This window comes from Poeciliopsis prolifica, unplaced genomic scaffold, assembly GCF_027474105.1.
Source record: "Poeciliopsis prolifica strain line A6 unplaced genomic scaffold, Auburn_PproV2 SCAFFOLD004, whole genome shotgun sequence".
Classification (NCBI taxonomy): Eukaryota; Metazoa; Chordata; class Actinopteri; order Cyprinodontiformes; family Poeciliidae; genus Poeciliopsis; species Poeciliopsis prolifica.
In genome coordinates, this window is record NW_026562379.1 from 12,691,430 (window position 1) to 12,705,889 (window position 14,460).

The 14,460-nt window shown below is 37.7% G+C and overlaps 2 protein-coding genes across 2 annotated transcripts in view; both read left to right on the plus strand.

Annotated features, from left to right (window-relative positions):
* wdr95 (WD40 repeat domain 95) overlaps window positions 1-895 on the plus strand; it is a 25,082-nt gene extending 24,187 nt beyond the window's left edge. Inside the window, exon 29 of the mRNA XM_055028202.1 lies at window positions 134-895. Coding sequence (XP_054884177.1) covers window positions 134-142 — 9 coding nt within the window. The 3' untranslated portion in view covers window positions 143-895. The remainder of the gene's footprint in view (window positions 1-133) is intronic.
* Window positions 896-6,254: 5,359 nt separating this feature from the next.
* b3glcta (beta 3-glucosyltransferase a) overlaps window positions 6,255-14,460 on the plus strand; it is a 77,836-nt gene continuing 69,630 nt past the window's right edge. Inside the window, exon 1 of the mRNA XM_055028226.1 lies at window positions 6,255-6,455. Within this exon, the coding sequence (XP_054884201.1) occupies window positions 6,392-6,455 (64 nt within the window). The 5' untranslated portion in view covers window positions 6,255-6,391. The remainder of the gene's footprint in view (window positions 6,456-14,460) is intronic.

Below are 14,460 nucleotides of genomic sequence, written 5' to 3' on the forward strand. Positions count from 1 at the left end.
AGGAGTCTGGCCTGGATTATAACCATTTCAATAGAACAGACCTCTTCACACATGTACTACCTGTTTAACATCTGACTCAGACTAAAAGAATGGATTGGTATTTGGAGAGACTGTATTTTCTGCTTTATTTCAGACTGTGTGAAGAAACTGACTGGAATACCAACATACCATCAAACAACTTCGCCCTGAATGGCTTCTGGACCTTGGAGCAACTGAATACCTACGAACCACCCAGACTCTCTCTCTGGTATTGATCCATTTATCAATATCAATACCTCATGAGAGAACTGGAATTAACAAACTGAGATGAAAACATGTGTCAATATATCACACTATATCAAAAGTAAGAAAGTGGGTTATTTGCAATGTTATGAATCATCGTATGTTTTGTTGTTTAACACAACTCGGATGTGGTGGGACAAAGCTGTGGGCGGAGAAACCAAAACCCTGCTGACCTCTGACTTAGAGAAGCACATTTCCACAGACGTCCAGTTCAAACTCAGTTTAGTGACTTTCAAAAAAGCTTAACTAAATTCAAAGTAAACAACCTTTCTGTCTTATTTTCATTTGGCTTGTGTGCTTGTTAGTATGCATTGCTCCAACACACTCCGACTTCCTCCCAAAGTCCATAGACATTATTGTTGGGTTAATTAATCTCTCTAAATTACGTTTAAGTTTATGAGTGTGTGTGTGTGTGCACGGTTCTCTGTCCTGTGAGTCTTTGGGTTGTGAAGTACTGGGCACCAATGCTGCTTTTAAATCACCTTCAGGCCCCGAAGATGCCCTGCAACTAAGAAGTAGCTACAGTTCATAGATGAATGAATGGATAAAATCTCTAACACTTAAAATTTGAATAAAATACACTTACATTTGTGACTTTAATGTTAAAATGCATAATGATGCAAGTTAGATGAATATCTTTTCAAGGCATTGTAATACTATATATATGAATTACAGATAATTCATATATAATTATGACATATAATGTATTTTATTGGCAGTGAATCAATATTTTTATTATTCATTTAATTATGAAAATGGATCATTAATAAATGTCCTCATTCTTTCAAAACCTTGGTTTAGGTTATTAGGGGTATTTTTTGCTGCTGCAGTGACAGTAAGACATGTATTAAGTGGATTCAGAAGATTTACCCATGCAGATAGAAATGTATACTTGAGCATGTCAGTGGTGAATATAATAATTCCAGAAGGATATGAAGGTAACAAGCATACAGGGTAGGTGTCATTGTCTTGAAAAAGGAAATCCCCCACAAAGTTTGTCATGGAATGAGAATGGAGGGAGTATGGTATATAAAGTGCGAACCTAACTAGATTTTGCACAGTCCATCAAGTAAATTGTCAGCATGGTATTTATTTTTTGCTGGTCCGACCGTTCATGGGAACGATATCCATGGAGATCCTGAAGACTGCAATTTATCATCCCCTGCCCACCCACACAAACACAGAGATGCATACACCTGAACTCCCCTCATCAATCTATTACATGGGAAGTATGGAAGGTGTGCAACTTTGTGAAAGCAAGCATTAATTACTTGAAGGGAGGCTCTGCACATCTAATTTGTTTTTTGATTACAATAACTATTAGCACTTTGCTTCACTCTAAAACATAATTACTCTCACAGTCACAACTCGGGCTCCATGGGGACTGAATTATTAAGGGAAGCTCTGTAAATACGAGCATCTACAAGGGAGGAAGAGAAAGGTCATCTTGAAATAGGTAGACGAGATATAATGTGACTCTTTGTTTTTACTAACATTAAACTTGTTGTGGCACAGTTGGTTAAACTTTTGCCTTGCAACAAGAAGGTCTTTTTGCATGGAGTTTGCATATTCTTCCTGTGCATGCCTGGGTTCTCTCCGGGTACTCCAGCTTCCTCCCACAGTGCAAAAACGTGACTTAGGTGCGGCTGAGTGCATGCATGATTGTTTGTCCTGTCTGTCTCTGTGCTGAGCTGCGATGGACTGGTGATTTGTCCAGGCCAGGGTGACGCCGCCTCTCTCCTGTTAACTGCTGGAGAGAGGCACCATAAAAATCCACATTCAAGAGGAAAGCACTGACTACAAAGTAGAATATTGAAGAAGGAGGTGGAGGAAACCTTGAGCCTATTCTATATTACGTCTCACTCTAGTCGGTTGATGCCTGGTTCATGTCTAACCAAGTTGTGCTGCAACAGTGCTTTTCGTTCATGACAGATTATTACGCAGTATACAGCTGTTCTTAGGAGCATAGCACTGAGAAGTAGTTTGTATGATAAGCTCAGCAGACTTGCAGTCATACCAGGTGTTTGCTGATTTCTGCTTCTGCTAGTCTGAAGGAGTTGAGGGCAAATCGTAGGTACGGGTGAGATGGAAGCGCGGCTTGGAGACTGCAGCTCCGAGGAGGAGCTGTGTGGAAAAGGCGGCGCTCGGTGATAGCAAGTGCTTTGAAACATCGAATGGCTGCCGGGGGAGATTAAAGGATTTCTCAAACATGCATGAAAGAATCAAAGCAACACTCCACTGATTTTTTTTGATGTGGGAATAACATTATAACATATGAAGCTCAAAAAGTCTATTTTAGATCATACGTCTCCTTTAAGGTTTTCAGGTTATGTCCTGTCACTGTTAATGAGATCTAGAATCCAGTGTGATGCGGTTTCAATCCCATTGTTTCTTGCTGTGCCTTGAAGCTGTTCTGATCTGTCAGATATTATCTGAAGGTTGTTTTTTTTTTAATTATGTGAAGTTGTCCTAAATGAATCAAACATGAGAACATATAGTGGCACTGACTGTGAAACAACAGAGCCAGAAAAAAATCAAGCCTCATGTTCCTGTGACACTTCAGCTCATTTCTCAAGGATCATTACTTTCTCAGCTTCATTACAATGATAAGAAAGGATCCTCATGAATATTATGCAATCCACAATAGTGAAAGCATGAAAAACACAATGCAACTTTCATAGTGAATCTTAATGCCTCTGAAGAAAAGGCAATCACATGAAAGAGCGTGATCAGAAAGGGCCTTCAGAATGTGCAAGGACTAAACAGCCCTTATGATGGTTACTTAGACTAATTGCTATATTTGTGTTTAACAGTGGAAAAACATGCACTTGGCTTTCAGATACATTCACAAAACGCTTTTTTGTAGTTGTACAAAGCAAATTACACACAAAACTTTTTACTTTATAAAGAAGAAATGGTAATGTTATTCTACCATCACCATTCTGTTAATGCGAGAATAACACAAATGTCTTACATATTGGCATTACTCTAGTAGGAAGGAAATAGAAACCTGGCAAGATCTGGGAAACACTCATGATTTGTTTGCCTTGTTCTGAATATGAATGACATTTATCCCTAAAAGTTTAAATGAACGCAACACTTGAAGTCGTGTTCAAAGCCATAAAAAAGACACATTTGATTAAATATGTTAGTCATGACTTAGCTTTAACTTTATATTTCTAAAAAAAACATTAAAGACAGCAATAATATTGACCTGAGGCAGAAACACAGCTCCAACACTTCCACAGTAAACAGCAGTCAATTATAAGAACAACGACAAAAGCTTAAGAACTCTGAATTTTCCACATTTATTGTTTCTTTTATGTTGGCACCATAATGTACTCATCTATCCCTCTCTGAAGTCAGTCTAAGTCTACTGCTTCTCTTTATTGTCTTCACTCTATGCCTATGCTTTATTTTAACACTGTTGCCTCTGACTGAGCCTGGCTAGTGGTTTATTATTAGCTTTGATATTCTCTGCATTATTACATCCTCATTTGTAAGTCGTTCAGGATAAAACGTCTGCCAAATGCACACGCAGCATCCTATTTCTATTTTGGTATCCCCATGTTCAGGGTCCAGCTATTACAGCAGTATGCTGACTAAGTGGTGAGGTTAGACCACTTACCTGAAATCACACATGTGCTTTATTCTGCTTTTTCTCTTTAGCTACCTCCTGGTCTGAATAATGAGGCTCGTTTGAAAATGCAGAAAAGCCTGCACTTTTTATGCAGAGAGCCACTTGTATCCTTAGGGGAGTTCTTTCTAAATCTTTCTAGATTCCCTTTTGAAAAGGTTAAATTCCTTCTTTTTTTAAAATGGGGCAATTCCAAAATAATTTAGTAGTCAAACCAAGCAGGGATTTTTAAATAAAATTATGAACACTTTTGTGTTACTCCTGTCAAACTGCAACATACAATTTTGAGAAACTTGTTGGTTTCAGCTTTTAAGCACCATAGGGAGCCACATGCCAGCTATGCACAATGCTTTGCTTTCTGAAACCATATTTATTCAACTGTTCACATTTTGCTATGCTGCAGTCACAATTTCAGCGTATTTTCCTTAGAGTTCATATGACAGATCAGCAAAATATGAGTTATGATTGTGAAAATGAAGGCAAAGAACATATGGTTTTGAATTGTCTTAACAAATAAAAATGTTAACATTTTAAAGTGGATTTGTCCTTAGAGTCCATACTCCATAAAAGTTATTCTGCTACATTTACACATGGTGTTTCTTCAAACATCACGCACTTAAGCAGTGAAAGTTGCATTCATTATTTATTTCAAATAATCAAGTTCAGTCAGATTGGATAGAACTTCAATTTTCTTGCTACAGGTTCCTAACGAGCCTGAGTTAATTAGTGAATTTCAGAAGACAAATAAAGTTTGATTTAAACCTCAAGTCTCAAAGTGTAGTCATCGAGAGCTCGTGTCTTACAACTTCAAGATGTGTTTCTGCCTCAACACACCTGATCAAGTTATGAGGGGTTCTGTTGGAATATGAAGTTTTCTGCAGCCTCCATTAGCTTTTCTTCCCAGATTGTCCTGTATTTAGCTTCCCTACCACTACTGAAGAAAAGCACATCCAAAGTATGAGGTGGCCACAGTTTTTCACAGCAGAAATGGTGTTTTCAGGATTTTGTGCATTAGGTTTCCATTGTGTTTAGTCACCAAGTCATAACTGTAAGTTGTGCCTTATTATGTTTTCCTTTCAGCAGCGGCTGTCATTTTATTGTTTGTTCATAAAGCCACACTTGGAGACTGCATGACTTAACGTTTTCCAGTCGACATGTTCTCCCACCTGGGAATCTCTGCAGCTCCTCTAGAGTTACCATTTAACTTGAGACTACTTCACTAATAAAAGCTGTTGTTTGTCTGTCATGTCATGTTGTGCCATATTTTTTTCTCCTTTTGGAAAGGAGATTGAACAACGCTTCTGCAGCTTGGGTTATTGTTTTATAATCTAACCCTGCTTCAGACTTCACCCAAGTTTCTTTGTGATGAGAATCTTGTGATGTGTCTCACCAAAGTTCACGAACAAACCTCTGAGTCTACCAGAACATCTATGTTCACATAGTTGGACTCTTTACTAATTACTTGATATACAAAGGCTGATGCTTGCTCTAGATTTTATTTTGGGTTGTCAGATTTAAAGAGGTGTGGATAAAATCAAGGAATCTCAAGTTCTAAACTGTAAAAAAGCTTATTTTTTTCTTTTCACATCACAGCTAAAAAAAAATCATTATTCACTCTCCCAGCTAGTTTTAGGAATAGAGTCACTTTTTTTTTACTTTACAAGTTTCTTCTGACTTTAAGTAATATTAACATTTTGTAATGGCTAAGCCAGAGTAAAGTCTTAAAATTTCAATGAAGACAATCAGTGTAGAGACCTGAACATTATTGTGATGGAAGCAGGGGCCCTTCCAGCCACAAATGATTGGAGTTCAACAAAATTACAGTAGAAACATGGTTTTATCTTGGTTAAAAAAAAGAAAGCAAATCTAAATTTCTATGGTGCCATGAATTAAAAATAACTTTAAATGTAAATCTACCAGGAGCGAACAATTTGGGGTCTAACTGTACATGCTAATATCATGCAAAATAAAACAAATAAAGTTTGAAGCTGTAAAGTGATCAAACGTGAACTGTATTAAGGAGTATGGCTTTTTCTTGATTGTGTTTTTGTTTTTTAAAAAAGGTAAACACACAAGAAAAAAAAACACCTGTCAACATGTACAAAATTCAAAAGCCCAAGGTAAATTAGTGTATCTAATACTAAAAAACAGCTTTGATTTTCTCGAGAGCACCTGAAGTCAGCAGCAGAAAGCACCGTGTGGGTGTTTTTTTTTTTCTGATTTTCTCCATCTGCTCAGACCTTCTGTCAGTTGAATTCATCCCGCCAGCAGAGCGCGTCCCTGCGCCTTGGACAGAAGCTTGAGGATCCTGCTAGCTGAGCACCAACTCCACTCCCCGTTTGCCGTGAAACTGTGACAAGGAATAACCCTGTCCTTTTTTTTTTAAATCGGGGGGAAAAAAATCCACTGCCAGTAAGCTCATGCTCTGTGAGCTTTCTCCACCGCCCACACCAGTCACAGGACTCTCTCAGGATGATGTCGAGCAGCCCACACATCGGGCACAAAGTGGCAGTCTGTGGGATTTTTCTCTCCTTCCGTAAGTGCTCACTTTACTTTCTAATCCTTGTGTCAGGAGGTTCGCAGCAGGCAGCTTGCGAGGAGCATGCTGGCGGTCCACGCAGCGAGCAGTTCGTGTTGTTTAGTTTCAAAAGGCGAGGCTCGTGTTTTGACAGAAGCGGAACAGAACATGAGCAGAGCAGGAGGACGAGAGCCGAGCGCATTAGTGAAACTGTTTGAGAAGTGCGGAGACATGATCCGCCTCAACTTCCTGAGGAGTTTCCAGGCGATTCGCGCTGCTCGGCGAGCATGCGGCTCTCAGAGTGCTCTAAGTTTGTTCTGGAGTTAATTACAGGGCGAAGGGTGAAAGCTCTGGCACTTTGGGGTTTTTTTGTTCGGAATGTGACCCTCTTCTCGCTCTGCTTCCTCCTGACACATCGACGTTCCGCTGGCAGGACTCTTGCCCGGGGTTCAGTGCACCTCTGCTGGTGCCTCCCCTCCCCACGATCTTCAAGTGGGTTTTAATTTGTCAGTCGAGGTCTGAGCTCTTACTTTGGTCATACAAATCTGCAGTCGAACCGGTTTTTCTTATTTTGAATAGGCGTGCACAGACTTGAGCAATGCCTTGCAAAAGTGTCTTTCTGCTTTACTTAGACATCGAGGCTCAATTATTGCATTAAATATTATGAAGAAGGTATTTTTAATTAATTCAATGAGATAATTAAAACCAATAAACTATATGTTTATTGGTCATTGTGACATAACATTTATTTGTTCATGTTAAAGACCATGGCTTACAGTTGTGGAAAACCAGATTGCAGCTTCTCAAATATCAACATTAGGCTAAAAGTGAAAGTTGATCTGTATTGAGATGTTATGACCTAAACGTTAAAGTCTTTGTAGTTGCCCCAGACAATCAATATGTTCTGAATGCATGCATGTTAATAGAAGATTAAGTGAAAGGAAAAAGTCTGGTCAAAAGAGGTGCACGTGAAACAAGAAGATGATTCCAAAGCAGTCTATTCAATGGCCAGTGTGATGTTTCCACAGTCATTGAGGATTTTCTGGTGTTTGCGCACTCTCTTTAATACGTTACAAAGTCAATGCCACAATTGATAAAGATTTTTTAGAGCACTATCCTTTCCTCTGGTTAAACGCACCAATACAAACTGCCAATAATACCTGACTTAAGTGACTATGTTACCACTCTGCCTGATCAGTCAGCAAACTGGCGTGATGTAAACCCCAGACTAAATCCATGAGTATTAGGCTGAGGATGAGCAAAGGCCTCCATTAAAGCAACATCTTCTTTTTTACTCTAATTGTTCCACAGGTCGATCACCTCCATGCAACCCTGCATTGAAGTAATTAATAGAAAAGAAATGCCAACCAAGATATTAAATGCATGTGCTGCACAGTGTATGAACATACTCACTGGGTCAATATTGTGGTATTAACCTTTTTTATTAGCTTAATGTAATTAATTATAATTTATCAGCTGTTTGTCATAATCAACCAAATTATCAGGAAAATATGTTTCAGATAAATGACTATGCATTTGACTTGTGTTACCAAAATAATGTATATGATAGTTTATTTTTTTATGGAGTGTCTAAGATGTAGAATTGATCAAAATGTAAAACATCACACTTACAATACAAGTACAACGTTTTATTCACTAATTCAAATTCACCAATTCAAAATTCTATGCACTGCCACACTATATATATATAGTGCAGAATATAGTTTGTTATGAAGCCAGTCAATCAAATTGAAGGGGTTATTGCAAAATATGTTGCTGCAGTTGGAAAGTGGTTTGTACAGAGTGACTCCAGCGCAGTGTGGGGATCCATTAGAGCACGAGAAGAGAGCAGGAGGAGGGTGAGCCAGGATGGAGGGTGAAAATGTAGTCATGACAAAAAACAAAAAAACAAAAACAAAGCAACAAAGATCTGCAGATGTTGATTGTGTACTTTTTAAAATAAAGCAAATGTGTAACAGCCTTTTTATGTTGACAGGGGAAAAAAAAGCATTTTCTGCAGAAATTGGTCTGTTTCGTTTTGCTAAAACTTTGCATGTTTTGTTTATTCTTGAGCAGGTGAAAAGAACGCTTGGACACTACTGATGTACCTAATCTATAAGACTATACTATTAATGATTGTATTGTTTTTTGTTGTAACTTTTTTGTCCCTGATAATAAGCTTTATTTAATACCACATTCTCAGTCTGGTGCCATCTTTAATTTAACCAAATTTAACAAACGTTATGCTTAAAAATCTCATTAGTAGACCCTTTTCAAACATGCATATAACAAATTATTATAATCAAATTCAATATTGTGTACAATTTCAATGTTTTCTTGCTCACCTTATGCTCACAACTCATTTTCAAAAATGTTGATCTCCTTAAAATTCAAGAGATTTTGTACTGATCATGATCACGATCACCTCTTTTTGCTCTGCTAGAAAAATCACTTAAGGCACTTCTTTACAAACTTTAATGATGCAATAGGTTTCCACTTGCATGAAGAAAATATAAGTTCAAATATGAATTGAAACTGGGGTTAAAATGAAATGCACTGCGTTTTCTGTGTGCAGCAGTGATATTATGTCTCAATCGATCATGTGTACAAACAGAAGCTTTGTTTACTTGCTCGGCACTGAATCAAGGATGTTTAGCCAGACTTCACACTCTGTCAAGTCCGTCACGACTCGCCCAGAATGCAACATTTATGGACTTGACCATTGCAGCTCAAGCTGAGTTGTTTGGTGACATGAGGTTACCACGTCTGCCGCTTTTCAATGATGTTGTCCGAGAAGTTTCCACCCACTGTCATTTCTGATGTGCACTGGAGCGGTTTGCAGCTGAGTGTGACTCAGTCTGGATGGGGAACAGCACCTCCCAGTCTCAGGCCACAGCACTCTGCCTCTGTTTGCTCAGAGCGCATTTCAATTGTGGTTGCTGGGTTGGCTCTGCAACGGTCACATTTGCTTTTTTTTTTATTCAGGCAGGAAATCATTTAGTAAACAAAGTGTAGACCCAACTTGTATCAAATGCTGTTTTTTAATGATATGTTGTTTTATGTAAATGTTACGAAATCCTAAATGGCGGTTGATGGTTGGTGGAGAAGCGGTAATGAGAAATATTAATTGCGGCAGGTTTCTTGCCAGATGTCATTTCCATTTCAAACATCTCCAACAGGGTTGCTGTTTCAGCCTCCCTGTTTGAGTTGTAAATCGCCCGTTTTCTTTGAAGCCTTCCCTCTTCTCTTTGCTATATGACAGATGAATTCAGCTACAGAAAACAAGCCTGGGAAATTGATGTAAGAGATGGTGGTGAAAAGTGAGCTGCAGAGCACACCTTTCAGACAGATCTCTTTCTTCTGACCCTCCGCTACGGTCACAACTTGTCGGACTTTTAAAAATTTGATCTGAGACAGTGCGCTGTAAAGAAGGTTGGTGTCAGACAATGCTGCACAAGATAATGGAAACACTTAATTAAATAGAAACCTACTTAGACATGAAGACATATTTTATACAAGAGACAAGTTGCAAGTGACTTGACATGCACCCATTGGGTCTTTTCAGACTGAGGCCGGTTTACTTTGAGGTCTGACCTGCTGAATCTGATTTGGAGAACATTGCATGAATGAGAATAAAATGTGCTGCAAGTTCATTAATAGAGGTAGTATTTTTTTCAATTCAGTGGAAATTATGGAATTACAGGATTACCCTAGTTTATTCATCCAATCTTTTGTCTCAATATAGCAGATTGATGCTGTTTTAAGTCATATCAATACATCAATACTTTGTCAGTCTTATTAAATATTGATGAGTCTCTAAATATCCCAAGATTGTCTACTGTTAAATCGTTCTGATAGATAAAACCTCCCATTTAAGGAGCTGTTATCTTCTATGTGAACAAAGTGCCTGATGATATTTTATATACAAATATGATTTACTTGTAATCAAATTAACTACATGTGTATTTGTCATTAGTTGCTCTGAGGTCAACCTTATAATAAATCATTAAACAAAGAACATTACAAAGATACAATAATAAACAGAAAATTTAACGACTTGAAGATTTTAGGACTGGAAATGAGCCTTTCCAATATTAAGCTGAATTATAAGTGGAGATAGCCACCAGCACCCCTCCTGACCCCGCTAGGGACAAGGGTGTAAAGAAAATAGATGGACGGCATTATAAGTTTCTAAAAAGGGAGCCTCTGGTCGAATTTAGAGTTATCAAAAGGTGCTTTTCCATGGCTAGTTTGAAAGAAAAACAAAAGGAGGAATGATGCCACATTTGATTCGTCAGTTCCTTAGACCGGAACCCTGCGTTATCAGAAGAGTCAGAAAGCCATACCTTAAGATCCAGATCTTAATGCATCACTGTGTGTCACTGAAGCTGACTGGGTCTCCTGATCTTTTTTTTTCTGAGCTCAGTAGAGGAAAGAATCTCTGCCCAACAGCTGTTCAAACAAGCTTCAAGGTTGTCTTGTGGAAGAAAGGTAGCAGATCGGCTTTTTGATCCAATCCTCTGAATGGTTTTCTGCTTTGGATCATTCTGAAGCTAAATTGGACACGGGAAAAAACATTGTATCACTAGTCTTTGTTGTGACTGGAAGTGACATTGACAAAGAGTCAGTCAGTTTATCATTGAGAAATCCAGCAGAAACATGCAAAGAATTGTTCAGGAATCAGAAGAACGATCTGAATGCCATAAGGGTAAAAATATTTTTCTAATGCGTATTAAGAAGGCTATAATTATTTTCAGCACTACTTTTTGGGTTAAAAAAAATGTAAATAAGCTCACATTTCTTCTGCTACACGTTGATAATCTTTTAGAGATGTCTGTTTCAGTTTTATCAGGTAGGAACCAGATAAAATTACCAACGGGAATTAAGAAGTTTGTGGTTCTACACAGAAAGGAGATTCTTCATAGTAAAAAACATTATTCTTTGATACAACACATAATAAAAACAAATAAATAATGGTGCACTCAACAGTGTATGCAGTCTTATCATTAACATGACAAAAAGCTTTTCTTTACCTCCGCCGAGAAAATTTCTGGACCTTTTTTGCAATTTGAGAAGAAAAGCAAGTTAAGTTTTCTCTGCAGGCCAGATGGAGTCACTCTGGGTGATGAAATTTGGAGGACCGACGCTCAAAGTAAATTTGCTCTCCAGCTGTTGTTACATCCCTGAGATTAGCCAGGCAGTACAGCCCTGAATGAGCAATCCTTAACTAAAGAACAAACGGGTTTGCATGCCATAGTTTGATTAAAAGAAAGCCATTTCTCTAAAATGTTATAGATTTCTTTCACACCGTCCATATCCTGAATGAAGATTTCTTTACAAATGTAAAGAAATCTTTTGTAAAGAAGATTTCTTTACAAAGAAATCTTCTTTGTAAAGAAGATTTCAAATATTGATATTTGAAACAGTTCCCCAATTAAAGACATGTAACTAGAGGTATTAGACCTGTTAGTTCTAAAATAAGATTAGCTAAAACCGGCAGTAATAGTTCATATTAGTTTCATCTGTTTCTCCCAATATACTGATCATTTTCAGGCAAGGCATTGTGGGCTCCTTACATTAGTGAAAGCACATTAAGCTTTCCAGCAAGTCATGAAAGAACAGCAACAGCAGGACCATTCCTCGGTGGAATGCAGGACGCATTATTACACCTGTGCTGTTCCTACGATGACTCACAATGTCTGCAGGGAGGAAAGGTCTACACAGGCTCAGAATTTTTACCAAGAAACTTCATGTAAAATTGGCCTTATTTGCTTATTTCTAAGTTGATGCCTTACATAGTCAGAGGAATGCGTATTTATATTTTGATGTAAACCAGAGACTAGATTTTATCCTCAGGAGACTTCAGAAGTGAAATGAAGGTCTATTCTTCCTATAAAAATTATTTTTCGAAGCAGATGTATGTATAAACAGATTTTAGTTGAATGCATAATTGCTCACAATTAAATGAGCCAATTGTATTTTTGGAAAATCACATAATTTGTACAAATTTGTTTAAGATCAAATATCTTATATACTCTGCTTTTTTTGTACATAAGGCATTGCTTTTGAAATTTTCCTTTCAGTGCAATTCTCAAAAGGTTTATGGTCATACTTTAGTGAAAAACTATGCTTTCATGTTGCACAGAAAGCATGCATTTATGCTGTGCAGATCTCAGTTATTTATCTTCGAGACACCAAGGCATCAGCTTGAGCTACATTGACATCTGACTGCTCTGTAAGGAACTTGGAAATCTTATCTTTATGTGATCACAGTGATTGCATCATCGGTGAATGGAGAAACCAACACTGTTCAGTGTGGAAGTTGCTTCTTTGGGAAGAAGACTGAAAGTTAGTTATTTGCAGTATCAGAAGGCCATTTGAAAATTAAGCAGTGGTTTAATTTAATGTAAGTTTTTAACTTACATTAAATTATATATTTTAAATATATTTAAAATATATAACATAAAATATATTTTCAAATGTCCATTGTTATAGTGGAAATCTCACTTAGGGTTAGTATCTGTTTTCGTTAGGAAATGCACGAGAGATGCTTAGTTAGTGAATTGTTATAAGATACAGTTTCAAAAAAAAATTTCTAGGAAAAAGCTTTCCTGCACTTTTGCACATAGTGAAACATTGCCTTTGTTCCTAATGTAAATTATTAATGACCACTGACAGCAGGAAGAATGAAAAAAAAATACTTTGAATTTCATTTTATTAATGTTCTTAAAGTCCCTGCCTTTTGACGAACGACGGCTGGAGATAGACAAAGAGTCCTCTCGCAACCCCGCAAGCATGAAAGTGTTCAGATAATACACGGATGTTCTTAAAGAGAATAGAAATCAGCTAAAATCAGCGTTGACAGATCGAGACTCGACTAAAATTGTGAAAGAGAGTTAGGGTTAAGGTTTTCTAAAATTGTGGCCTTGTCAAGCATTTTTTAAAGGATTTCATGATGATACTTCAAAGTGAGAAACAGCACCCTGTTGTGCCACGGGCCATGAAGGACCTAATACAGAAGGCTGGGATAACTATTGATTCAACAATGCACTGCATTAACCTACTTTCTTCTTCAAGAGGAAGAGGAGGAGTTGCAGGAAGGAAGCTCTGTGATGTCATGTGAACCTGTCCATAACTAGGACAAAGATGCCCACTTCTCCAGCATCGCTGCATCAGGACAAGATAACTCTTCCTCTGAAGGCAAAGTAATCAAACTAATCCTGCTGTCCCGCGAGAAGGCATATTTCTTCAACTCCAAGAACTCTGGATCTAAAATTATCTATAGTTTGCTGTTCTACGTATCCACTGCCTATACGATCTGGCTGGAGGAATAAACTTTGATCCTGATTTAGTCATAATTCTGCAGAAGGATTCTTGTAATCACATTTCCCCAAAGATTGCTGTTGGCAAACAATGCTGGCTTCTACTTCCCTAAGGGAGAAGAGGTGAGATTCAAAGCTTTACTGCACACCATAGCTAAGAAGACACCCCTTTTTATAAGTGGACCTGTTCTAGCCACACATACATGCTGATAACCATTCTGTGTGTTTCTGGAATTTGAGATGAAAGGTGATTCTCTGTGCAGGTGTTTTAACCACCTGCCTCCAATGGGAAGCAAACGCCTAACCAAATGCTGATGCTTTGGAGCATCAGCGTTTTAAGCTAACGTGTGCTAACCAACAACACTTCTACCTGTTGGCATAGCTTTCCCTCTGGCTCCTAACACCGGCTTAGCTGGTGTTATTTTTAAGACAATCTGTGGTCTTTAAAAATGTATGTTCATACTGACATTGTTGCATATTTCTTTGTTCTATTTTTTTAAATTTATTTTTTATAATTTAGTGTTTTTAGTTTTAGTAGTTTTAGTTTTAATCAATTAATTTTTTTTACTCGTTGAAATTGAGTATTACTGGTTTAGTGACTTTGTTTGACTAAACAGTCAAATTCTTTCTTGTTTCATCTTGTATTTTGGAGAGAAGTTATCTGCATTTAAATCCATGCCTGCTGTTCATTTTATGTCAGT